Source organism: Heteronotia binoei, chromosome 19 (genome assembly GCF_032191835.1).
Source record: "Heteronotia binoei isolate CCM8104 ecotype False Entrance Well chromosome 19, APGP_CSIRO_Hbin_v1, whole genome shotgun sequence".
NCBI classification, from domain to species: Eukaryota; Metazoa; Chordata; class Lepidosauria; order Squamata; family Gekkonidae; genus Heteronotia; species Heteronotia binoei.
The window spans coordinates 35,585,121-35,611,821 of record NC_083241.1 but is presented as its reverse complement, the minus strand read 5'-3'; the positions used below and the strand labels follow the sequence as shown (position 1 = coordinate 35,611,821).

General features: G+C 45.8%; 1 protein-coding gene across 1 annotated transcript in view; it reads right to left on the bottom strand.

Annotated features, from left to right (window-relative positions):
- Positions 1 to 26,701, bottom strand: part of IREB2 (iron responsive element binding protein 2) — a 45,409-nt gene that overhangs the window by 13,704 nt on the left and 5,004 nt on the right. Inside the window, exons 3-13 of the mRNA XM_060259831.1 lie at positions 15,787 to 15,952; positions 14,413 to 14,550; positions 12,288 to 12,503; positions 11,350 to 11,419; positions 10,187 to 10,370; positions 8,735 to 8,874; positions 7,751 to 7,922; positions 6,137 to 6,237; positions 4,450 to 4,566; positions 3,242 to 3,401; positions 2,930 to 3,065 (exon numbers count right to left, since the gene is read on the bottom strand). Of these exons, the coding sequence (XP_060115814.1) occupies positions 2,930 to 3,065; positions 3,242 to 3,401; positions 4,450 to 4,566; positions 6,137 to 6,237; positions 7,751 to 7,922; positions 8,735 to 8,874; positions 10,187 to 10,370; positions 11,350 to 11,419; positions 12,288 to 12,503; positions 14,413 to 14,550; positions 15,787 to 15,952 (1,600 nt within the window). The remainder of the gene's footprint in view (positions 1 to 2,929; positions 3,066 to 3,241; positions 3,402 to 4,449; positions 4,567 to 6,136; positions 6,238 to 7,750; positions 7,923 to 8,734; positions 8,875 to 10,186; positions 10,371 to 11,349; positions 11,420 to 12,287; positions 12,504 to 14,412; positions 14,551 to 15,786; positions 15,953 to 26,701) is intronic.

The following is a 26,701-nucleotide window of genomic DNA, read 5'->3' as shown; positions in this document are numbered from 1 at the left end:
CAAGAAACACACCTTTACCAAAGGGTCTCTAAGAAATGTCCCATTAGCAGGGGGGAAAGTAGGTTAAAATCAAGTTTAGCTTGCAAGGTAGTTAGCTTCTGAATTATGGACGAGGCGGTCATAAAACTGAAACAGCAAAAATGAGCCAGAGACCAGTAAATCTGCAATCTGTGCATTAGAAGAAGAAGAACTGCAGATTTATACCCCTCCCTTCTCCCTGAATCAGAGAGGCTTACAATCTCCTATATCTTCTCCCCGCACAACAGACACCCTGTGAGGTGGGTGGGGCTGAGAGGGCTCTCACAGCAGCTGCCCTTTCAAGGACATCTCCTGTGATAGCTATGGCTGACCCATTCCAGCAGCTGCAAGGGGAGGAGTGGGGAATCAAACCTGGTTCTCCCAGATAAGAGTCCACACACTTAACCACTACATCAAACTGGCTCTCAGTGATAGAACAGTGATACTTGCTCAGTGGCTTGGGAGCCTCAGGTGGCTTTTTGGCACTCCACCTGTGGTTCTTCTTGGCACTGTTCCCCAATGGGGCATATGCCCCATGTTTCAGGAAAGTGGGCAAGACCCTTGAAGCTGCAGGTGGTTCCCACCTTCAAATTGCTGCCACGGGTAAGATGATAAGACGCTCGCCTCCCAGAGGTACTGGCCTCACAGGTAAGACGCTTGCCTCCGGTACTGGCCTCACACCAGGGGTGGAAGCAGATCTCTGGCCTGAAAGATGTCTGGCTGTCCACAGTCAGGGCCAGGGCTTTTTCTGGCCCTGGCCCTGAGTTGGTGGAACTCTCTACCCAAGGACATCCATGCCCCCAGTTCAGTTCCTCTGGGCTTGTAAGGCAGACATGCTCCACCAGGTGCGTTTGAGGAAAGCGATGGGTTATCATCCAACCTGGCCTCCTTTCCCATTCATTTCCCCCGTTGGGGTAAGGACAACTGATTAGACACCCTCTGGATTGTTACTGTACGTTAAACTATTTGGATCTGTTTTTATTGTTTTCAAATTAATGGTATGGTATTTGAAACTGTATTTACATTAACTGTATTTCAAGTTGCTGTACACCGCCCTGAGCCCCAAATATGGGGGAGGGCAGTTTAATAATCTAATAGGAGGAGGAGGAGGAGACATGGATAGTTTGGTGTAGTGGTTAAGTGTGCAGACTCTTATCTGGGAGAACTGGGTTTGATTCCCCATTCTTCCACATGCAACCGCTGGAGTCAGTCATAACTCTCCCAGAGCTGTTCTGCTCAAGAGCAGTTTCTGGGATAAGAACATAAGAGAAGCCATGTTCTTATCCCAGAAACTTATGTTCTTATCCCAGAACATAAGAGAAGCCATGTTGGATCAGGCCAATGGCCCATCCAGTCCAACACTCTGTGTCGCACAGTGGCCAACAAAAAACCCCCCAAAAACAAAACAAAAACCAAGTGCCATCAGGAGGTTCACAAGTGGGTCTAGAAGCCCTTCTACTTTGCCCCCCCCCAAACACCAAAAATTCAGAGCTTTACTGCTCCAGACAGTTCCAATAATATACTGTGGCTAATAGCTACTGATGGACCTCTGCTCCATATTTTTATCCAATCCCCTCTTGAAGCTGGCTATGCTTGCAGCCGCCACCACCTCCTGTGGCAGTGAAGAAGTACTTCCTTTTATCCGTTTTAACCTGACTGCTCAGCAATTTCATTGAATGCCCACGAGTTCTTGTATTGTGAGAAAGGGAGAAAAGGACTTCTTTCTCTACTTTCTCCATCCCATGCATTATCTTGTAAACCTCTATCATGTCAACCCGCAGTCGACGTTTCTCCAAGCTAAAGAGCCCCAAGCATTTTAACCTTTCTTCGTAGGGAAAGTGTTTCAAACCTTTATTCTAGTTGCCCTTTTCTGGACTTTTTCCAGTGCTATAATATCCTTCTTGAGGTGCTGTGACCAGAATTGTGCACAGTATTCCAAATGAGACCGCACCATGGATTTATATAGGGGCATTATGATACTGGCTGATTTGTTTTCAATTCCCTTCCTAATAATTCCCAGCACGGCGTTGGCCTTTTTTTATTGCAATTGCACACTGTCTTGACATTTTCAGTGAGTTATCTACCATGACCCCATAGCTTTCTCAGCTCCACCTACTTCACAGGGTGTCTATTGTGGGGAGGGGAGGGGAAAGGAGATTGCAATACACTCTGAGACTCCTTTGGGTAGTGAAGGGCAGGGTATCAATCCAATCTCCTTTTCTTTTTCTCTTTTGATAAACATGAACGCCGCTCTCTGTGAGCCCCTGAGTGAGTGCCACTGCATTAGAGCCTGAGAAACTCCATGCTGTCTTCCCATTCCTGCCTTACAGCCCATGTGCACTGGAGTGGAACTGGAGCTGAAGATTATACTTCAGGATAAAGGCATTACATTAAGCATACATGAATAAAGCCTTTATTTTATTTTTTTTATTTATTTATGATTTGTATCCCGCCCTTCCCACAAAAGCGGCTCAGGGCAGCTCACAACAGAAAACAAGACTTAACGTTTAAATATATAAACAATTAAAACAATCAAAACATTTAAAACCTTAAAACATCGAACCTTATAACAATATAAATAGCAAGAGTCTGATAAGCTACATTAGTTCCGGTACCAGTTAAGTGTAAGCTAACAGGAAGAGGGTTGTCTTACAGGCCCTGCGGAACTGAGTAAGGTCCCGCAGGGCCCTCACCTCCTCCGGTAGCTGGTTCCACCATATAGGGGCCGTAACCGAGAAGGCCCTGTCCCTAGTAGACTTAAGACGGGCTTCTTTTGGCCCGGGGATAGCGAGAAGGTTTTGAGTTCCTGACCTCAGTACTCTCTGGGGAACATGATACACTCCTTGATACACTCTGAATGTCGTTTTGCACATATTCTTTGTGATAACTTTTGCATATAAGAAATCTGTACCCAAGTTTCTTGAGGTATGGCAGCACTCCACTGGAACTGAGATAATGCGTAACCGTTCCACTGCCGGGTGACAAACTCGTTCTTATATAAGGTTTAACCGTCAGTCCAGCTTCGACGGCTTTTTTGGCCAACAATCCTAATGAAAAAAACACGGAGGGGAGGGGAGACGGTTAATTCAGATTTCGACATAGAATTCTAGGTGGAAAGCAGTTTTCCCTTTAAGTTGTGGGACGCGATGCTCAGCTGCCATCTGGGGCCACTCAGGAGGGGGAAAAATTAGAGGGAACATGGGCAGGGAACCCCGCCGCCTACCTGCTCCTAGCATCACGGAGGGGTTGCAGTTGTTTGTGCAGCTGATCACCGCCGCAATGACAACCGACCCGTGAGCCAGCTTGTACTCGTTCCCTTCAAACTCAACTGGAACCACGTCGCTTTGCTTCTCGGGGGAGATCTGAAAGCCTTTAAAACCAACCTAAGGGAGGAAAAAGTTGACCACAAAATGAGAGTCACACAAGGGACTTGTAACTTGCACACAAGGGGCAAGAGAAGAGACTGAAGAGCTATGCGGTAACACCAGGGCTTTTTTTGAGCAGGAATGCACAGGAACGCAGTTCCGGCTGGCTCGGTGCCAGGGGGTGTGGCCTAGTATGCAAATGAGATCCTGCTGGGCTTTGTCTGCAAAGAAAGCCTGGGTAACACACAATGCTTGGTGGACAGAAAGCCAACTCCTCACGGGGCCAGGGGCTGACACCCATGTGGCAGTGTAATCTGCACAGGATTTTCAGTCTGTGCTGCTGTCTTCCCAGTTTGCATGGCTGACACAGGCTAGAGAGGATTAAGGTGTTTGGCTTTCTCCAGGAGAGGGTGATAGTGCTCTGCAATGAAAAGGGAAGCATCTTCTCCAAGAAAACTGCTCCCCAAGTCCATCTGTCATTAGGGTTGCCAGGCAACTGGCAGGAGATGGGGGGGGGAACTTACTGGTGGCAAGGGGACGCCCAGTTCCAACGTGCACTGGAAGTGACATCAGTGTGTCATTGGCAACATGGTATGCTCTGGGATTTGGTGGGGAGAGAATCTATGGTTTTGCCACAGAATTTTTGCCAGAGCATCCAGTGTTGCCAATGACGCGCTGATGTCACTTCCAGAGCTCATGGGAAGTGACATCACTGAAACACAGGCCTAGGCCTCCCTCCACTACCAGTAAGTCCCCCTGCTGGCCAGCTGATCAGCAGCAGAGACTGAGGATAAGAACTGCCCCCCCAGGAGGGCGGGGGGACATTGGCAAGTGTACCTGCTACAGTGCCCAAGCGGAAGTACCCCGAAGCTGCCTCTTGGACATGGCTTATAATTTTCCAACATTCCAACTGACTAGAAAGAATTTATATTCTTGGGAAAGGGGATCTCATGACAGGAAAAGAAGAAAGTTAATTTTCCAGAGATTATACTTTTTTATTCAAATCTGTTGCAAGTCTAACAGTTGCTTTACAGACGGCCAAGGTGCGCTTCAGCTGTAGCCATACCTTCTCATTCAAGCATGCCTGGAAATCGCTTTTCATATCCGTAACGGCCACTCTGTCCTGCGCCCTTTTGGGGCCACTGACGCATGGCATTATGGAACCCAGGTTTATGTGTACAGTCTGATAGGGAGGGAAAGACATCGCATTAGTTATTGCCCCACGGCACATGTATCGCTGATCTCTAGCTTTTCTGTATGCATCAATGAATTTTGTCAAGCTGATGGAAAGCCCAGTCAAGCTTTTCAGAAGTAAGGCTTGGGGGACATTACAAAAGCCACGTTCTGAGCCCAGCAAAGCAGGAGAAGACTTGGCTGGTTCTGACAGATCCATCTACAGATCACTAGAAGAGGTGTTCTCCTTTAGCAGCAGGCACCATTCCCTGGTTCAAAAGGTTCAAAGACTTCTTACTGCCCAAGTAAAAGTGCCTTCGCTAGAGGAATGGATCTACAAGAGCCATGCCATTTCCCCCTTTTACCTGTTACTTCTTAACACTGAGCTTGTGAAAAAAGAAGAAACAGACTTCTCTAAATGGCAATCTTATTGTGTGGTGCTTATGTTGTGGAAGAGAGCTGTCCCCAATTAAGAGTGTAAGTATTAATGACAAAAAGGCTGCTTTAGGAAAAGCACAACTTCTACACCAAAGGCGGCCAAACTGTGGCTTGGGAGCCACACATGGCTTTCACACATATAGTGTGGCTCTTGAAGCCCCCACCGCTCCGTTGACTGGCTTGGAAAATGCATTTAAAGTTAAAATTGCTTTCTTTCCACCACCACCCCCAATCTATTTTCCTTCCATCCTTCCTTCCTTCCGGCTCTGAAACATCTGACATCCTCAAGAGCCAGTATGGTGTAGTGGTTAAGTGTGCGGACTCTTATCTGGGAGAACTGGGTTTGATTCCCCCCTCCTCCACTTGCACCTGCTGGAATGACTTTGGGTCAGCCAGAGCTCTGGCAGAGGTTGTCCTTGAAAGGGAAGCTGCTGTGAGAGCCCTCTCAGCCCCACCCACTTCACAGGGTGTCTGTTGTGGGGGAGAAGACATAGAAGATTGTAAGCCGCTCTGAGACTCTGATTCAGAGAGAAGGCTGATTCAGAGAGAAGGGCGGGGTATAAATCTGCAATTCTTCTTCTTCTTCAAACATCTGATGTTTATTCTATGTGGCTCTTACATTAAGCAAGCTTGGCCACCCCTGTTCTACATGTTCGTAAAACTGCTCAGAGAGGAACTGTAACTACACCATTGTACAAAATGCTTGACTGAATAGCTTTTTGGCCCAAGTGACATCCTGAATGCAAGCGAGTGCTGAAGGGCTCTACTCACTTTGGGTATACGGCAGATAACTTCAGTGGCAAGGATCCCAAAGGACAGGAGAAACGAGTTATTTCCTCTTCCTTAGAAGGTTCAGAGCTCCCTCTCAGCACTGATCAGGACAACACCCGCTTTGCTTTAGCAATGCTACAGCATCTGGACTTGACAAATTATTCATTGGGCCTCTTATTACCAAGCTTCGGTATGTGGTTGTGCAGATCCAAGACTGAGAAGGGAAGGGGACGCTGAACGAACTAAGACAAGGGATCTCTCTTTTGGAGGTGTTGAACAGACTCCCACAGATGGGACGGCAGGGCTTTAAGGGATGGACATAAAACTTCTGCAAAGGTATTTTGAAAGAGGGGAAGCCATTCTGAAATTACCTGGGAATATTCAGGTTCTCCTGTGGAAAGCTGATAATTCCTAAATAGTTTCACAGTTTTAAGATATGTTTCCATGGACTTCAGCTTAGCCTCGTCGAAGCCTAAAAGAAACGTTTAAAAACAAAACCAGAGAATATTCTGTTGTGTTGCAGTAACTCCACAGCATCCGGTATCCAAACAGATCAGAACTTTATTGGGAAACAGGCAAGTATCGGCGTATTTGCTGGAATGCTGTGGATTTGTGAGGTTTAAGAAAAGACAGCACACTGTCTTGTGCTAACTATTTACATTTATTTACAGATATACAAGTTATAGTTGGTCTGGTATACACTCGACCAAGTGCTTCGCCAGACACCACGTTTGAGAGCAGAGAAACCACTGCACAGGCTATTCCCAGTTATATACATATAGCTATATACAAGCACCAATCAGCACCCAGTGCTGAGTCATCCTGCGTAGGCACGAGTCCTCTGGACAGAACCGCTATACACCTGCTAAGGAACGCTGTCAGGAATTGTCACAGATCATGAACTGTCATTTGCATTAGACTCCAGCCTGAAGTCTTACTAGCAAGCATATGCTGACAGCAAGGTCTGGGCCCTGCTAGGACATCATCAGATGTAGCCAGCAATGAATATAGCAAGTGAAACTAAAGCAAATGTATTTTTCTTAAGGGAACATGTTAAAAGAACTATATAATACAATAAGGGAATGTCAATAAATTCACCTCTCCCCAAAATATAACATATATAAACAAAACAGAAAGGGAAGGGAAGGGAGGGGAAGGGAGGGAAAGGGAGGGGAAGGGAGGGGAAGGGAGGGGAGGGGAGGGGAAGGGAAGGGGAAGGGAAGGGAGGGGAAGGGAAGGGAGAAAGAGAGAGAGAGAGGGAGAGAGAAGGAGAGAAAGAGAGAGAAGGAGAGAAAGAGAGAGAGAGAGAAAGAGAGAGAGAGAGAGAAAGAGAAAGAGAGAGAGAAAGAGAGAGAGGAAGAGAGAGAGAGAGAAAGAGAAAGAGAGAGAAAGAGCGAGAGAGAGAGAAAGAGAGAGAGAGAGAAAGAGAGAGAAAGAGAGAGAGAAAGAGAGAGAGAAAGAGAGAGAGAAAGAGAGAGAGAAAGAGAGAGAGAAAGAGAGAGAGAGAGAAAGAGAGAGAGAGAGAAAGAGAGAGAGAGAGAGAGAAAGAAAGAAGAAAGAAAGAAAGAAAGAAAGAAAGAAAGAAAGAAAGAAAAGAAAGAAAGAAAGAAAGAAAGAAAGAAAGAAAGAAAGAAAGAAAGAAAGAAAGAAAGAATTCTGTACAAGGGATAACAAAACACTTCGGTTACTCAAGAAGTCAACTATGCTTTCGGAACTCAGCTTGCTACCAGATTCAGAAAACTCTCTTCAATTTCACCCACATTTTACAAAAGTCTTGTGACTAACTGCTATGCCATAAACACACTTAAGGAAAAAACAGCCACATTAAAGACTGTCTGATACATCGCGGGGCAGTTGGATAGGATGCCAGCAGTATAGCTGGAGCCACATCTCTGCGTGGGAAAGCCATGGTCCCACAGAGAAAAGTGGGTGCAAAATTATATCATTTCCACAAATGGGCCATCCAGTAGAAACTCCAAACTTACCTTTATGTTTTAAATGCTTGAGGGTCACATTGTCTATTGGGAAAAAGCTCAAAACGGCACCATACTCTGGACACATATTTGCTATTGTGGTTCGGTCAACTACAGAGAGCTGGGAAACGCCGGGCCCAAAGAACTCCACGAATTTTCCAGACACTCCCGCTTGCCTTAGTTGCTGTTAGGGAGAGAAAAGAAACAAAACCCCATGGAAATATTGTGTATGGAAAAAGAAGAAGACATATGGTGGCGCTATGCTGTTCTGGACTAACTCCACCCATGGAAATGAACCGGGCTGCCTTCAGGACTTTGAGGTGAAGAAGTCATGAGAGAAGGGAGTGTGTATAAAATGCTGTCATAGTGCAGTCAACTTACAGCCATTCCAGCAAGGGGCTTCCAATACAATGAGAAGCAAAGATGACCTGCCCTTGCCTTCCTCCGCAGGATCTTCCTTGGTGGTCTCCCTTCCAAGTACTGACCCTGCGTGGCTTCTGATCTGATTGGGCTATGCAGCGTCATTCCAAAGTCACTAGTGGATCACCCCTTCTCCAGCCTTAAGATTTTTACAGGAGCAGGGATAGAACAGGGACTACACACATAGCCCAAGATGGCATTAGCCAGCCCTGGCTCTTTCAGATGCTATGTGCAGCCAAAGCCGTAACTGCTACAGTCGAAACCAGTATTTCTTAAAGACAAAAGATCTCACGCAATCACATGCAGACAGGACCTCCACAACGCAATCTGGTTTACCAATCCAATGCTCACGAAGAGATAACTGTGTCGAAATGAGCAGCACTGTACGTGCGTGAAGACCTTGGCCTGAATCCTGAGCCCTGCAGATGGCCTCGTTATCTGCCCTGTTTTGCTTCTGTGGTTGAGAGCTTACAAAACCACACTGCTCCTTGGGAAAAGAACCCAGAGTTCTCTGGAATAGCTTGCGTAACAGGAGCCCATAGGCTCGGTGCAGAGACAGGGCAAGCTCCAAATTACCTTGGTGATGCTCAGGACGATGTCTATTGATGTGGCGAGTGGGCTGGCCGTGCCAGTCAGTTCACACCCAACCACCTCGGGTAAGGTCAGGGTGACTGGCATTCCCAACATGACCGCTTCTGTTTCGATTCCACCAGCACCTGGGAGAAAAACATGACTGCCCATTAACAGGCTTGTAAAGCAACTGAATCCTCATTAAACATTAAAGAGAGCTTTCTTGTAAACCTCTTTTTGCCTCAATTTAAAGGCTACTGAATATTTCACAGCAAGCAGAGTCATAATAATTATGGTCAGCCCCATTTTAACCTAGCTGGGAGGCACGCACACTGTTAAAGGGGGTGTTTTTACTCCTGCGAGGCTTAAAAAGGCAAAGGTAAAGGAAATCCCCTGTGCAAGCACCAGTCGTTTCTGACTCAGGTGATGCTGCTTTCACAACATTTTCATGGCAGACTTTTTACGGGGTGGTTTGCCATTACCTTTTCCAGTCATTTGCACTTCACCTCCAGTGTTCCCTCTAAGATGAGTTAGCGTGAGTTAGCTCACAGATTTTAGACATTTTTGTCTTAGCTCAGGAAAGGTGGCCCCAGAGCACAATAATTTACGCAGGAGCTCACAACTTTAATGCCAGTAGCTCAACTTTAATACCAGTAGCTCACAAAGTAGAATTTTTGCTCACAAGACTCTGCAGCTTAGAGGGAAGCGGGAAGAGCACAGTGAGAGTTAAGAACATAAGAGAAGCCATGTTGGATCATCTAGTCCAATACTCTGTGTCACACAGTGGCCAAAAAAACCCAGGCGTCATCAGGAAGTCCACCAGTGGAGCTAGAGTTAGCTAATTCACCCTCCAACAGGTCCTGTCCTAAATCAAGACCAGAGGAGCTCAAGGTAAGTTTAAATCACTTTGAACCCGTGATCAAAGTGTTCTCAAGCAGGAGGGTTAAAAAGAGGAAGTGCCAGAGTTCTGCCAGTACTGCCTCCTACTTCGAAATACTGCCTTCTCCATGACTCTCTCAACTATTTATCCCCTCCTTCCTCCATGAAGCACTCAGGATTCTCCCCTCCTCCACGTTATCCCCACAACCACCTTGGGCGAGAGGTCAGACTGAGAGTCACTGACTTAGGGGGCCTTCGTGGTTCAGCGGGAATTTGAACTCCCACTCCTAGGCTCCAATTTTAACTTTTAATTTTGCATATCTCATTTTTTGCATACTTTTAAAATAATGGTATGTATGTGACAGGTCTAGTCACTCTATCTGTCTGTCTGTCTACCTACCTCTTCCTTCCATCCACCCCTCCCAGACTCTCAGCACTCTCACCTCCACACTACACTGTCTCTGTACTTCATTAAGCATCCTTGCTGGAACACAAGGCAGCCAGCAGGAAGGAAATCAAAAACCACTATAGTGCAGAAGTAACAGAGAAACAAATGAACAGTTAAGCAAATGAACTTACCCCATCCCAAGATTCCCAGACCATTTACCATTGTTGTGTGGGAATCGGTGCCAACCACGGAGTCGGGATAGAGGAAATCTTTCACATCAAACACCACCCTGGACAAATACTCCAGGTTCACCTGGTGGGCCATTCCTGTCCCAGGAGGAATTACTGAGACGTTCTCAATCATTTTGGAGCACCACTAGTTCATTTCAAAAGAGAGGGGGGGGGAGGAGGGGGAAATGACAAATTAGTTTCATGTCTGAACTGCGCAAACACCAGCGCTGTTAGCTTTGAATGCAGACAAATAAACCAGAGACTTAAACACCTTCCATATCTACTTAGGGGGGGGGGGAAACTATACATTTGAATGTTTACAAAAAAGTCAAAGAATAACTTGTCATATATCGAGTCCAGGGGCAACCTGAAGACCAACAAAAGTTTATTCAAGGTTATGAATTCTCGTGTTGAGGCACACTTCCTCACACAAAAGCTCATACGCTGAATAAACTCTTGTTCGACTGCTTCAGTCCAGCATGGCTGCCCACTTGGCAAATATCGTTAGCAGCTAAAAAGCAATATTAACGCGGCAATTGATAAAATGCTTTTCGACTTCGCACAGTCATTATATTGTGATTCCACTGGGAACATAAACTGCAAAGGCTTTCCATTCATTCAATGGTCACTAACATGGTGCCCGTGGTGTGTGCTGACGCCTTCCCTTCTGCCTGCCAAGAGTTTTTAGAAAGTGGGCAGGGCCAAGTGGGCTTGATTGGCTGTGCAGATTTTAAAAACATTCTTTTGGCAGCAACAGCGACCACAATGCAAGGATCTTCACTGTGTGACCAAAGGTAAGCGGCAGCAGCCATTCTGTGGCTGGCTCCGCCTCCTGTGACAGCCATTTTGTGCCTGCGCGTACCACACTGTCAGGCGTCCATAAGCTCAAAAAGGTTGGAGATCCCTGCATTGTCTTTTCCTGAGATTTGACATGTAAGCAACATTCAACACAAAACGTAACAGATTTGCTATCTTCATTGTCGATACACATTTTCCCCCCTTTGTTCTCTAAAAAACAGGGGAAAAGGCTTTAAGATTAATACCACATCAGGTTTATCACCATCTCCAATAAACAATTCTGTATGGGTCTTTTGCTGGATCAGGCTGTCTCCAAACCAACATACCTTGAAAAACTGGAGTCTCTCTTTATTTCTACCAAACTCCACCTCCTGGTTTTTTAACACAGTTTCAGGCCTAAGAGAGAGACAAAAAGAAACCACAAATAAAAATCGATATTTGCCTTCCTAATATTCAGATGGTTGTTGCTTAACTGTGGAGTTTGGGAATGGTTGTAACATAAAGAAATGAAAAACGGCAGGGATCTGTGTCATCCTTTAAAAATGTGCAATGTGTCATAATGTGTCATGCTAAGAAAACGTGTAATGTGTCATGATGTGTCATCCTGAGAAAGGCCAACACCTTGTCAAGAGTATCGCAAGTGAAAACTGTCACCACTCCAATTTGCTTGAGGCAAGTGATGCAAATAAGACCTATTAGGAAAGGAACCTGCCTGTAAGATCAACATCACCAATGAGAAAAGCAGTGCAATTTTGAGCAGTATTCTTTCTTACAGGAAGCTAAGCTGAGAATAGTAGAGCCCCATGGCACAGAGTGGTAAAGCTGCAGTACTGCAGTTAGAGCCCTCTGCTCACGACCTGAGTTCAATCCCAGCGGAAGCTGGTTCAGGTAGCCAGCTCAAGGTTGACTCAGCCTTCCATCCTTCCGAGATTGGTAAAATGAGTACCCAGCTTGCTGGGGGGAAAGCGTAGATGACTGGGGAAGGCAATGGCAAACCACCCTGTAAAAAGTCTGCCGTGAAAACGTCACCTCAGAGTCGAAAACGACTGGTGCTTGCACAGGGGACTACCGTTACCTTTTTAACCTCAGAAGCCCTGGGGGTGCAAAAGGTGGATGATTCATGTTAAACGTGACCAGGAAAAGCGTTTACCTTTGCATCTGGTCCTTTGTACTGCAAATCAGAAAATGGAAAGGCGACACACTAGAGTTCTTTTGCATCAGGAACTTTTGGCTGTTAAAGCAAACGCGCACTCCGGCAACTTACTCAGGCACTGGCTGAAGATGAAAAGGACACAGCAGAGGCGTGTTCTCGATCTGCACCGAAAGCGGTCCCGAGTTACGGCTCGACTCGCCGTCGCAGGGTCCTCTGCAGCTGGCCTGGCCTCTGCATGGAAGCTTCCGCGGTGCTTTAAGGGGAGAGAGTTTTGCCGGGGGCCTTTGCGGATCCCCACCTCCGGGATTGGGAGTATTCTGTATTGCACTGTCATTTGCAAAAAAAAAAACGGTGGAAAGAAATTTTAATCACTAGGTGTTAAGAACAAAGCAGGCGTCAAGTGACACCTTTAAGACAAACCAAGTTTTTATTTATTTATTTATAAAACTCGGTTGGTCTTAAAAGGTGCAACTCGACTCCTGCCTTGTCCAGCTGCTTCAGACCAACACGGCTGCTTTCGTTAGACATAGAATTAAACTTTGGTTAAGGCTTCGTATCGGGATTTAGGCCCGAAAGATGGAGGAATTGATGAAAGGGAAACATCTGTTGCTTTTTTTTTTTAATGAGGAAGTTCACAAATCTGATTTGGCGCATTTGAACAACAGTGACAAGGAGACACACCATTTGACCATGAATACGCCCCTCCCTCTTTCTGTTGAGGCTTATTTACACTTCAGAGAGAAGCGTCCTTTCAGGATACACTGCTTCTCTGCTAAACCACTTGGTCACGGGTCGCGTGTCAAGAAACTTCAAAGGTCTGACTCTGGATTGGCTGGAGGGCCCCCAGCTGATTCAACTTAAGACTTTTAATAAGCTTGCATTTTCTGGGTTTTGTGGGTTAGTTGGAGCAAGCCGGCTTCAGCTCTCCTGGAGGCACTGGCGCAGGTTGGACATGGGCCTGGCAAACAAAGAAACTTGGAAAGACGCTTGACTTCTCCTAAGGAAAGCAGCCTATGGTAAATGGTTTCACAGAAACTCTTAGCGCAAGTGCTCAACCTTGCAGGATTGCCTTTCTGGTTTAATCCCAGGAAGATCAGGGGTCTGCCCACCGGCTTCTGATCGCAGGGATATTCGAACGCACTGGTGGCAGGCTACCCCCTTGGTTTGTGAGAGCTCAAACACCGGAACGGTTGTGCAATTTTAAGCCTTGCCCACTACACAAAGGATCCCCTGCGCTGGGTATTCTTGACACTAGGCATAACTAAAGGCAAGCATGCATGCTCACACACACTTTTTAAAAGGATTTATGTATTCAAGTCAGCATGTGGGCTTAGGAGCCAATGACCTACTGGAATCTAGTGAAGCATGAATGTTAAGGGTGCTGGAGGAGGATCTGGGAGACCAAGTTTGAATCCCCTCCTCTGCAGAGTGATATTGGGCCTGACCTACCTCACAGGTTTTAGTCCAGTGGCACTTTTAAGACAGAGATCGATTTCCACTAGCCTTATGCCGCTCTCACTCTCCTCTTCTCAGTGGGGCTTCTGTCGGATTTCACACTATCTGCCCCGGGGCTGCCACTCGCTCCGCCTCTTTTGTGCAGCAAACAAGATCCTCTAAAAACCAGTTTCTGTTTGCCGTGCTAAAAAGGCAAAGCTAGTTTGCAGCCCCGGGGCAGACAGTGTGACGTCCGATGGAAGCCCCGCTGAGAAGAGGCGCGTGAGAGCAGCGTAAGGCTAGCGGGAAATCGGTCCAACACAGTTTTATTTAAGACATAAGCTTTCATGTGACGAGTGCATGCACATGAAAGCTTATGCCCAGAATAAAACTTCGGTGGTCTTAAACGTGCCACTGGACTCAAGCTTTGTCCTGCTGCTTTAGACCAACACAGCTATCCGCATCAATCTATCTTACAAGGTGGCTAAGGGAACAAAACAGTGGAAAGGAATACAGTGTAAGCCACTCTGGGTCCCCACTGGAGAGACAGGTGGAGTATAATTGAAATGGAGAAAGAAATACTCTAGCTCTTGGGAGATCTATCGCTGGAGAACGAGCAGATTTCAAGGAAGACACAGTAAGTCATCACTGATGGGAGTATTATAATTCCACATTGTACACCAAGAAAGAAGATCAGGGATTTTGACAAGTTCCTCTGTGGCCATTCTGGGATCACTCACTAGCAACATTACCTCCCTTCCAAGTCAAATAAAACCGCAAGCACTAGCTTGACAATAAATACCATTTACTGAAGTCAATCTGCAAAGAATGGTCCACGGTGAGATCTGTCGGGCAGGCAGGATGAACTCTGGAGGGATCTCCTCCAAGATTTTTCACAGCTTCCCTCATCGCAGCAAAATCCACCATCGCAGGAATCCCACTGGGGGGGGGGGGGAAGGAGCAAGGAACAGAGAGATCCTTCAACGCTGAGGACATCAGCACTGCACAAACTGTCCAACACCCCATGAGATATTTATGGAAACAAGAGCATTCTCTTGAAGAATGGGGAGGGATGGTGGCTCAGTGGTAGAGCATCTGCTTGGTAAGCAGAAGGTCCCATGTTCAAATCCCCGGCATCTCCAATAAAAAAGGGTCCAGGCCAAGTAGGCGTGAAAAAGCTCATCTTGAGTCCCTGGAGAGCCGCTGCCAGTCTGAGTAGACAATACTGACTTTGATGGACCCAAGAGGGTCTGATTCAGCAGAAGGCAGCTTCATATGTTCAACAGAATTAACCCCATCCTGCTCTCCTATGACTGCCAGACCTAACAAAAATATTTTTTTGTTACAAAAGGCTATTAGTGAACACTGGCACCTTTAAAGAATATCCCTCGATACCCTCAAAAACTTTACATGTTGGAGACACCATTATTATTATTGTCTTCTCAGACTGGCAGCGGCTCTCCAGGGTCTCAAGCTGAGGCTTTTCACACCTATTTGCCTGGACACTTTTTTGGAGATGCCAGGGATTGAACCTGGGACCTTCTGCTTCCCAAGCAGACGCTCTACCACTGAGCCACCGTCCCATCCCCATACAATACATATAAAAAGTCTACATCTTTAATGACATCTCATCTCAATCTTACCACAGCTGGCTTTCTGGAAACAAATTTAAGCATCTGGTTATGACTTTCGTATCTCTTTTTAAAAATATTTTTAAAAAAATTGTTTTCAAAATCTATACCTTTAAGTTTCATGTATTCATATTTTAGTGCTTGCAAACGGCCTCAATCTTATATTCAGCACAAGCAAGACACAGATCCAACCACCTACCATCGCTGCAACATGCGTCTGTGCAGGGAGTCAGCAAAATCATTATATTAGAAAGGAATTCAAGCACACGTACTTAAAACATTTCTCAACTATCTGGGACATCCCCAGTCTCCAAGTGTCTCTTGAGCCATCTTTGGTGTGGTGTAAGCAGAACAAATACAAACAATGCCCCACTGGTTCTTCTTAAACAGACATTCGCTTGGAACCAGACGACAGTCAGAAGTTTAACTATGCGTGTAAGTTTAGACTGGCGGCGACTATCTAAACACTAGGCAGGCCCCACCCTGGACGTTCTGAGACTGTGCTGCTGCAAGAGATCATGAGAGCTAGTTAAAATAAGACTTACGTAAAGTCTTGGAGGAGCACTCTGGCAGGACAGAAGGGCACTTCAACATTGTTCTGTTTTGCTTTCCAGTCCAAGATATTCATCACATCTTCTTCTTTCACTAGGAAGCCGTCCCAGTTACGAACGGAGGCTTCCAAGAGTACCCGTATAGAGTAAGGCAGGGTATCTGCAATGAAGAGAAAGTAACAGAATTGACCAAGGAAATATTTAGAAACATGCATATCTTTTACTGCTGCTCTCCTTCAGTGTGTGTACCATCGAAGCCTGAATTCTCCCTAGAAGCTAAAATGACTAAACTGAGGCTATCATATTTTTATGAGAAGAGTCACTGGAAAAGATGACAATGCGAGGGAAAGTTGAAGGCGATGACACGCAGCACAGTTTGGTGTAATGGTCTAGAGCGGTGGACTCTGATCTGGAGAAAGTAGAGGGACGTTTGATTTCCCACTCCTCCATATGCGGCTGCTGGGTGACCTTGAGTCAGCCACAGTTCTCTCAGAGCTCTCTCGGCCCCACCTACCTCACAGTGGGGGTCAGCTGTGGGGAGAGGAAGGGAAGGTGCTTGTAAGCTGCTCTGAGACTCTGAGTGAAGTGCAGGGTATAAAACACACTCCTCCTCCTCACACACAGAGACGTATTGCATCCATTTCCACCAATCCCCTATCAGGACTTGGGAGAGCCCTCTGGAAGGTGCCAGTGAGTTACCGCCACACACATACAACAAGCCCTGTGGAATGACAAGTATCACAAGGAAGTGGCGGGCAGATCACTGCGCAGTTGCTCACATATTAGCCGACCAGCAGCTTTGAGAAAAGTCTGACTACAGAAAAGATGCCACTCCTTTGACAAAACACAGATATTCTGGTATTTTGCCACGGTTCATACACTGATCTGCGAGAAGAACCAGGAGAAGGACTCAGAATCGATAAAACAGCAGAAAATTCTGAAGAGGTGAAGAAGAGCCGGACGGTGCTTTCCCTTTAATACAGCTCAGGAAGGTGCATCCTAATTTCCTTAGCTTTCCTTTCCTCAGGAGCAGGGCCACCGATACCAGGAGCCAAAAATCTAACGTGCAATTCTGTGCAGATTCACACCAGGGTAAGTCCACTGGTTTAGACTGGAGTAACACCGCACAGAATTCGTCTGGACATCCTTCCTAGACTAAAGAAGGTTGATACGGATGTATTGCATGACTACTCAGCATGGCTCACTGAAGAATTTCTGAAAACCAAGAACAGATGTCTTAAAGTTTAGATAAAAATATGTTTAGATAAAAATATGGAGCAGAGGTCCATCAGTGGCTATTAGCCACAGTGTGTGTGTATATATAAATTTTTTTGCCACTGTGTGATACAGAGTGTTGGGCTGGATGGGCCATTGGCCTGATGCAACATGGCTTCTTTTATGTTCTTATGTAAAGTTCGTATGAAGGCATCTTCAGCCATATGCAGAGCCGGGAGGACGGCCACTGTGCACAACAATGCCTCATTACTCCAACCATTTTTTCTTCAACACTCTTGGTATGAATAGCATGGGATTGACTGAAACCTCAAAATATGACTGATAAAGCTATGAGGAGCTGTTCCACTGACAGACCAGTTATTCTTAATGGGAGAATAAAATAACGTACATCTATTTATTTAAAGCACTGATTCGCTGCCTTTCTTCCTTACTGAGCACAGGGCAGCTTACGACAAAAACGCACAGGATAAAAATACATTAAAAACCTAAAAACTAAAATTTTAAAATCACAGCTTGGAACTGCTAGTAAACTTAACCAAATGCGGTCCTAAATATAACCATCTCCAACTGTTTCCTAAAGATTGAAAGTGAGGGGATCGGGCACACTACCATGGGGAGGTTGTTCCAGAACTGCGGGGCTCCCACTGAAAAGGTCTTGTCTCTTGGAACCACCAAACGAGCTTCTTTGATTGATGGGATGGTCAAGAGGGTCTCTCCCTATGATCTTAATTCCACGGCAGGAACATGTTTCTGCCAGTTCCCGTGTATAAAACATCTGAACCCAAAGGCTGTGACTCATGGTGCTTCTCGCAGGCTAGCCCAATCTCATTAGAACATGGAAACTAAGCAAGGTTGGCCCTAGCTAGTATTGGGATGGGAGACCTCCAAGAAATACCAATGAAACTGATGGGCAGCTGGTTCAGGACAGACAAAAGGAAATACTTTACATAGAGAGTGATTAAAATGTAAGGTTCACTGCCAGAGGATGTAGTGAATATAGAGGGGGTTAGATAAATTCTTGGAGGTTGTCTATCTATGGCTACTGGCCATGGTGACTGAGGGGGACCTCCATATTTAAAGACACTAAATCCTCTGAATCTCAGAACCAGGAGGCAACATCAGAAGGCCTCATCTTTGATGCCCTGTTGTTGGCCCTCCAGAGTATCTGGTTGGCCGCTGTGTGAGACAGGATGCTGGACTGGGTGGATCACTGGTCTGACACAGCCGTGCTCTTCCGATGTTCTTAAGAAGGCCTCAGCCCTTATGCCCTGCAGTTGGCTCTCCAGAGGAATTGGTTGGCCACTGTGTGAGACAGGATACTGGTCTGATCCAGCAGGGCTCTTCTTATGTTCTTACCAGGGCTGTGATGTGGAGGTGGGCAATGGCAAACCACCTCTGAATGTCCCTCACCTTGAAAACTGTAGGATACAGCTGTTTTATCCAAAAGAATATGTGGTAAACAGAGTAAACTGGCATCCATATTTTAGGACTTTTCAAAGCTAAGTGGAATTCCAGAAGAGCCAATTCCATATCAATGTTATCTGTTAGTCTTGGAAATTAATTGACTCGATGCCAGCACTCAGTATCGTGTCTCAGCAACAGGTCACGCAAACAGCAGACAGCGCTGCATCTCTTCTTCCACTAGGAATGAATCTTCCCAGTCCAACAGAAGTGTTGCCAGGTGAGCCAGATCTCTCAGATTCTGCACCTTGTTCAGACTTTTGCTTTCAGGAGATCAACACTGATATACTGGGAAAGTAGATACAGCTACGCTGAACTGCTCTTGTAATTAATGTGGTTAACCAAGGCACCATGTATGACTACTAAAAACCAAGTACGAACAACAGCTCGTTGCTTCAAAACCAGGATGTTAAGCTCCGCATATCATAATTAAAAGGCCTGCCGAAAGATACAATGACCTAATGGGAAAAATTATTATTACTCCAGAAGGGTGATTATCCAAGAATATTATGACATGAAGCTTCAGGACCAATATACTACTCATATATTGAAGTACAGCTGAATGATGCTTAAAGCCTTACATGGCCTGGGACCATGTAAGGGACTGCCTTTTCCCATATACTTGAGGGACTGCCTTTCCCCATATACGCCCCAGAGGTCGTTGCGGTCTGCTACACCTCCTGACCACCCTGGGCCCAAAGGACGTCTGTTTTGCCTCAGCCAGGACCTTCTCGGCTCTGGCCCCTGCCTGGTGGAATCAGCTCTTTATGGAGATCCAGGCCCTACCTGAGTTACTATGATTTCGTAGGCCCTGTAAGACGGGAGCTATTCTGCCAGGCCTTTGGTCGAGGCACTAGGCGTCCTAATCCAGCGGCTATTCCGTCAGTTGGCCTCCCTTGTTGGGGCATCATGGGCTATGGTGCTATCCTATTTACTATCACCATCATTTCGTCTTGGGCCGAAAACTGCTGTATTCTGCGAAATGTGCCCTTCCTGCCTGACGATGCACCTTATTTTGTTTGATTGTTCTATTGTTTTGGTTTGCTAATTTTATTGTATTGTTTTTAAATTTAAATGGTAGGGTTTTTTTTTTTTAAAAAAAATTGTTGTTCAGTTCGTGTTGTGATTCACACTGAGCCCATTATGGGAAAGAGCAGAACATAAGCCTACTAAATAAATAATCACCATGGAAGCTATTTTTATACTGATGTTGACTATATAAACAGAAAATCCATGGAAAATTGTAACTGCGGGGGAGTGCCCCATGGAAATAGAACTTGTGTATAATTAAAAGCCCTCACTGGAGAAGATCCTGATGCTGGGAAAGACAGAAGGCAAAAGAAGAAGGGGATGGCAAAAGATGAGATAGTTGGACAGTGTTACTGATGTAACAAACACGAATTTGAGCAGACTTCTGAGGATGGTGGAAGACAGGAAAGCCTGGCGTGACTTGGTCCATGGGGTCGCAAAGAGTCAGACTCGACTGTGTGACTGAACAACAAATTCGTCAGAGATGCAATTATAACATAATAGATTTTCTTCCCTTCCTTGATGGGGGTGGTCAAACTTAGTTTGAAACATTTTTGGAAAGAGCTGAGTAATTGGTTGAGAAAGTTTTTAGGCCTAGCACTTCTTTACCTCGATGGTCATTTTACGGAGCAATACCAGATTAGACTTCCACTGATTAATTGCAACTTAATTCCTGAAATATGGAATAGAACAAACCATCACTACCAAGATTTGGGAAATTGCAAAAATCATGTCAATCAGTTTTGCATTTTGAGGCTTTTAAAAAAAAATCTAAAAAGATAAACAGAACTAGAAAAAGAGTTAAATTTTCCTGCCAACAGACATTTAAGATTCTGTAGCACCACAGATTTCTACATTTCCTACCTTCAGGAAATGCTTTCCTCTAGACATCGTTTGAGGAACCCTTCTTGTTGGGCAAGTTTCTGGAGGCACATAATAGGATGTACGCTTGGTGTATGTTGGGCTTCCCTACGCTCCTTATAAAACTCAGGGTGAGCTCCAGAACAGTGGTTTTCAAGTTTCTGCACCTGGGATCTACTTTTATGGAAGAATATGGGACCTAGTAGGCAGGAAGTCACATGGCATTTACAGCCACATGACGGAATGATGTCACAGCCTCTGAACCACCCCTTCCCCCCAGTGCTAAACAGCAATTCAAAGGCAGACCAATATCCCATCCAGAACCCAATACTTCCTTGCATCTAGGTACTGCAGGAAAGATCAGAGACAACAAGCAATCTTGAAAGAGATGCAAACCCACCATGACTAATCTGCTCGCCAAGAAACCCAATAACCTTCTGAGAAACTTTGTGGTTTGCAGTGGGAAATCTGCTGGGTTTTGTCTTCTAGTCTGATTTTTTGGAAATTATAAGAACATAAGAGAAGCCATGCTGGATCAGGCCAATGGCCCATCCAGTCCAACACTCTGTGCCACAAAGTGGCCAAAAAAATCCAAGTGCCATCAGGAGGTCCACCAGTGGTGCTAGAAGCCCTCCCACTGTGCCCCCCCCGCTTGCACCCAGAATACAGAGCATCACTGCCCCAGACAGAGAGTTCCAACGATAAGCTGTGGCTAATAGCCACTGATGGACCTCTGCTCCATATGTTTATCCAATCCCCTCTTGAGGCTGGCTATGCTTGTAGCCACCACCACCTACTGTGGCAGCCATTCACACAGTCTTCTACAAGGCTAACTAGAGAATCCTGGGCTTTTACTGCAAGGCTGCAACAGGTAGAGGCTGCAAATGTCTACTACCATTTTGGAACGGACTTTTTATTTAATTTACTCCATTTGTATCAAGCTTTTCTCCCCAATGGGGGACCCAAAGTGGCTAAAAGCATTCTCTATATCATTCTCCCAACCGTCTTCTGAGGTAGGCTAGACTGGCCCAAAGCAACCTGCAAGCATCCACAGCAGCGTGGGGGGGGTTCAAGCTTATTCTTTTAAACAATCATTCACCAAGACAAGCAGCAATAGAAAAGATGGGTGAAAAGGCTGTGAGCGAGCAAGTTTAACAGGTCCCTCCGCTAGCTATTCAGCTCTGGAAACTACAAACTGCAGCTGCAGGGTTCGCTGGCCTCATCTAAATTAGCTGCGTTTTACAAGGCAGACAGTATAATTTCTCCCTAATTAGGTGACTCATCCCAAAAGCTAACTGGAATGAGAAGCTACTTCTGAATCAGCAACAGTTCCACTTTTCCCAGCAGCGTAAATACCTCTTGCAATCCCACCTCCCCATTCATTTAAGAGCTCCCAGAACTTTTCTAACACAACACAAAATGAATTAATTATCCCGAAGATTCTCAAATGACACCTAGCTACGGTTTTCTCAGAGCTGAGACTCTCCCATCTCACTTGCAATAATTAGCGAGAATTCATCAGAACAAAAGGAACCAAATGTATAAAACTTTCAGAGATCATACTGAAAAGCTTCTCGGGTATTGACACGCTTCTCACAAACGTTAACAGCAAAGATCACACAGAACATTTCGGAATCATCTGCCGCCAACTTCCTACACATCATCTGCAACCACATGCACCACAGCATCTCTCAAGAATGTCCTCTGTTCATAACTGCTCTATGACTGGTTACTAAAATTTGAAGTCACCTCTACCTGTCGGCAGCCCCTCTGACCCTTCAAGATACTTCTAGGTGGGCAGCTGCGTTTGGTGTAGTGATTAAGTGCGTGGAGTCTTATATGGGAGAACCGGGTTTGATTCCCCACTCCTCCACTTGCAGCTGCTGGGATGGCCTTGGGTCAGCCATAGCTCTTGTAGGAGTTGTTCTTGAAAGGGCAGCTGCTGTAAGAGCTCTCTCAACCCGACCTACCTCACAGGGTGTCTGTTGTGTGTGTGTGGGGAAAGGTAAAGGAGATTGTGACCGCTCTGAGACTCAGAGTATAGGGCAGGATATAAATCCAATGTCGTCGTCTTCTTCTTCCTTCAAGACAGTGTTTCTTTAATCAGTTATCACTTAGCTGAATTCTCCCCAGTTGCCACAATACAGTCCTTTCAAATGAACAACTGCAACAGCTTCCTTGACAGACCCAAAAGAAATGCACTAAAACGACTGTCAGGGCAACGGCTCAAATCAGCTGCTGCAACACAGTCTGACTCTCATGTTCTGCAGCAGTTGGCAAGTTTAATACCCCAGAGGACAGCACCTTTGTTCCTAGTGGGCCAGCCAGATGTAGTATAATTGGCTCTTGAAATAGAACAGAGGACCTCCTGGAAGGTGGCAGCAAGCTACTGATTAGTTGCTTAGAAACCCAAAGAGCATTGGGCTGCAGGGCCTCAAAATCATATGAATGCACAGGAAGCAGCCTTACACTGATTTCTACCATCGGTCCATCAAGGCTAATATTGTCTGCTCAGATCACAGTAGCTCTCCAGGGCAACACTCTCTCTAAGCTGTGGAGTCTTGTGAGCAAAAATTCTACTTTGTGAGATACTGGCATTAAAGTTGTGAGCTACTGCATCAATTTGTTTGCTCTGGGGCCATTCTTCCTGAGCTAAGAAAAAATGTGTGAGCCGGAAGCTAAAAAACTGTGAGCTAACTCACACTAACTCAGCTTAGAGGGAACACTGCTCCAGCATCCCAGGCTGCGGTCTTTCACATCATCTGCTGCCTACTCCTTTTAAATTGGAGACGCCAGGGACTGAATTTGAACCTTCTGCATGCAAAGCACAGGCTCTTCCACTGAGCTAAAGCCCCCTCCCTTCATGCGGCTTCCCTTACAACTTGCAGACTGTCCCTGCTTCCATTTCTAACTTCCTTGCAGCCTTCCCCTGCAGATGATCCCTGGAGTAATTAAAATGATCTGGCAACTAATTCTTTCTTTTGTGCCTGTCTTGTCCAGCCTTTTATCTATGTCTCAGGTTCTGCTCTGTATCTTACTGGCTCCCCACCCTTAACTCATCAGGAGTGTGCCTCCCTAGCCTTAAATTGTACCTTTCCTATAACCAGTGTTCCCTCTAAGCTGAGTTAGCGTGAGCTAGCTCACAGTTTTTTACACTCCAGCTCACACATTTTGGTCTTAGCCCAAGGAGAATGGTGCCAGAGCAGGCTAATTTATGCAGTAGCCATTGCTCACTCACGACTTTAATGCCAGTAGCTCATGAACTAGAATTTTTGCTCACAAGACTTCACAAGCTTAGAGGGAGTATTGTCTATAAACCGTTCTTTTGGTTCCGCCTTCAGAAAGCTAGATGAACAGGCTCTCTCAATGGTAGGAAAGAACAGATGAACTATAAAACAGGAAGTTTAGTTCTTATGGAAATGGTGAGAGGCAATAGCTCACTGGCAGAGCATAGATGCCACTTAGTCATTGAGACTGATTAAAATGTAGAATTTGCTGCCAGAGGATTTGGTGATGGCCACAGGAATGAACAGCTTTAAAAAGGGGATTTAGATAGATTCATGGAGCATCAAGTTTATCAATGGCTACTAGCCCCAGAAATTGAAGGTAACCTCAGTATTCAGAGGCACTGAATCCCAAAGCCAGGAGGCAACATCAGGGGAAGACCTAAGCCCCTATGCCCTGTTGTTGGCCATCCAGAGAAACATAAGAACATAAGACATGTTGGATCAGGCCAATGGCCCACCCAGTCCAACACTCTGTGCCATACAGCGGCCAAAAAAACTAGGTGCATCAGTGTGTCCAGGACACTAGAAGCCCTCCCATTGTTGCCCCCACCCCACAAGCACCAAGAAAACAGAGCATCACTGCCCCAGACAGAGAGTTCCAACAATATGCTGTGGCTAATAGCCACGGATGGGCCTCTGCTCCATATGCTTAACCAATCCCCTCTTCAAGCTGTCTATACTTGTAAACTGGTTGGATTGAGAACATGAGAGAAGCCATGCTGGATCAGGCCAGTGGCCCATTCAGTCCAACACTCTGTCACACAGTGGCCAAAAAAACCAGGTGCTATCAAGAGGTCCACTAGTGAAGACAGGACACTAGAAGCCCTCCCACTCTTGTCAACCCCCAGCACCAAGAATACAGATCATCACCGCTCCGGACAGTGTTCCAACAATACGCTGTGGGTAATAGCCACTGATGAACCTCTGCTCCATGTGTTTCTCCAATCCCCTCTTGAAGCTGTGTATGCCTGTACCTGCCACCACCACCTGTGGTAGTGAATTCCATGTGTTAATCACCCTTTGGGTGAAGAAGTACTTCCTTTTATCCGTTCTAACCTGACTGCTCAGCAATTTCATTGAGTGCCCACAAGTTCTTGTATTGTGAGAAAGGGAGAAAAGTATTTCTTTAGACAGGATGCTGGATTAGATGGGCCACTGGCCTGATCTCACAGGGCTCTTCTTATGTTCTAAATTCCCGGAATCTTAAGTTGCATGGATCTCAGGCAGCCAGCCCTGGGAAAGACATTTCTACACTTGAGACTCTGGAGAACTCCTGCTAGTCAGAGCTAGACAATACTGGACTAAAAGGACTCAGGAAAGGAACCTAAGAGGCTGCCTTAAATAAGCTTTTCAAAAGATACACAGAGCAGGAACTGTTCACATTTGTGTTTTACGAGATAACATTTGCAGGCCTGGAGGAGCTAGGCTGAGCAAACTGATAAACTAGAGCGGCGCTCCTGTGCATGCTTACAAGGCACTATCCCAATCGACTCAAGAGGACTTCCCTTTGAGTAAACAGGCACAGGATTGCACTGTAAATCTAACAGCGTGGACTTTAGACCTCTGCGAATGTACAGCAGCAGCTGAACTGCTGTTATAAACATGACCTGAAACTAAGCAAAAGAAGCCCAAGAGGCCATCTAAACACAGAAGTTACAAACCGCTTCAACAAACACAGGCCCTCCCCAGCTGTTAACTGCTTTTTTCCAGGCTTCTGAGGAAGCATTTGGAAGGTCAAACATGACTGTGCCAACTTGAAAGAAGCATCTTCCAGTTATAAAAAAAAAAAAAACACCCTGGCTCGAATCTTTTAGGGCCAATGACCCCCAACTGTTGTTAATTGCAAGGCAAATCATGCTCTGTTCCCCTAGCTGGGATTTTAGCAAGCAGCAACGAGGTAAACAGTTGTAGCTGTCAAAGATGACTTCTGCAGTAAAGACAAGCATGGATTGTGACTTTAGGTCACAATCCATCAAATATTATTATTATTAATTTATTTTATACTGAGCTTCATTACATTCTATTGAACAGGGGCAGCAACAGAAGTCGTGGTTGTTGGCTTGCGTGTGCCCACAGCTCCTTAAGCAAAACAGGAAACTTATCTGAGCTGATCAAAGCTGCAAAGATAATTAACTAGCATCAGGACATAACAACGCTGCACTGTTAACAGATCTACTGAGGAACTTCAGCGTCATTACCTTGACTTGTAACATTTCCAGGTAATTCAGCTGACAAGCAGTTTGCGTGTACCAAAGCCAAAATCCTGAATCACGAGCAACTAAACCAGGTGTAGGCAATCATTTTCGCCCAAGCCACCCCTTCCCTCCCCCGGTTAATCATCTACCTGAGAAAATGCCAGTGGGCTGGTAAATCAAAGGGCCCAGGGGAGAGGAAGATGACCAGATACACTTGGTGAAAGCTCTGCCCCGCTGGTGCTGCCAGTATCTTAAGTATTCGCTTCAGATTCAGCCAGCAGCTGCACAGTATGGGAGTCTAGGATAGGCAAAAGCTATACCTGTTGTTTCTTCTGTGCTGCTGAGATCCGGCCCTGGTTGCCAAGGAAGTGCTAGAGTTCCTAGGCCCAGGCATATCCAATGCTACTTGTGTAGCAGGTAATGGTCTAGTTACCATTCATCAATAAACTAGCTTCTCTCTGCAAGTGTGTGTGTGGGGGGTGGGGGGATCAACCTACTTTATGAAATGTGGGTGGGGCTACGGCTCAGTGGCAAGACATCTGCTTGGCATGCAGAAGGGCCCAGGTTCAGTCCCTGGTATTTCCAGTTAAAAGATCTGGCAGGTGGTGATGGGAAAGACCTCTGCCTGAGACCCTGGAGAGCTGCAGCCAGCCTGAGTAGACAAAACTGACTTTGATGGACCAGGAGTCTGATTCAGTAGAAGGCAGTTTCATGAATGCTGTGACAAAATACCAAAAATACTACGCAGCTAGCTTCATGCATAACTTCCACAGAATGGCCCTCCATGGAACTTCATGCATAACTTCCACGGAATGCTACAAAACTGATAAGTGTCCTAAA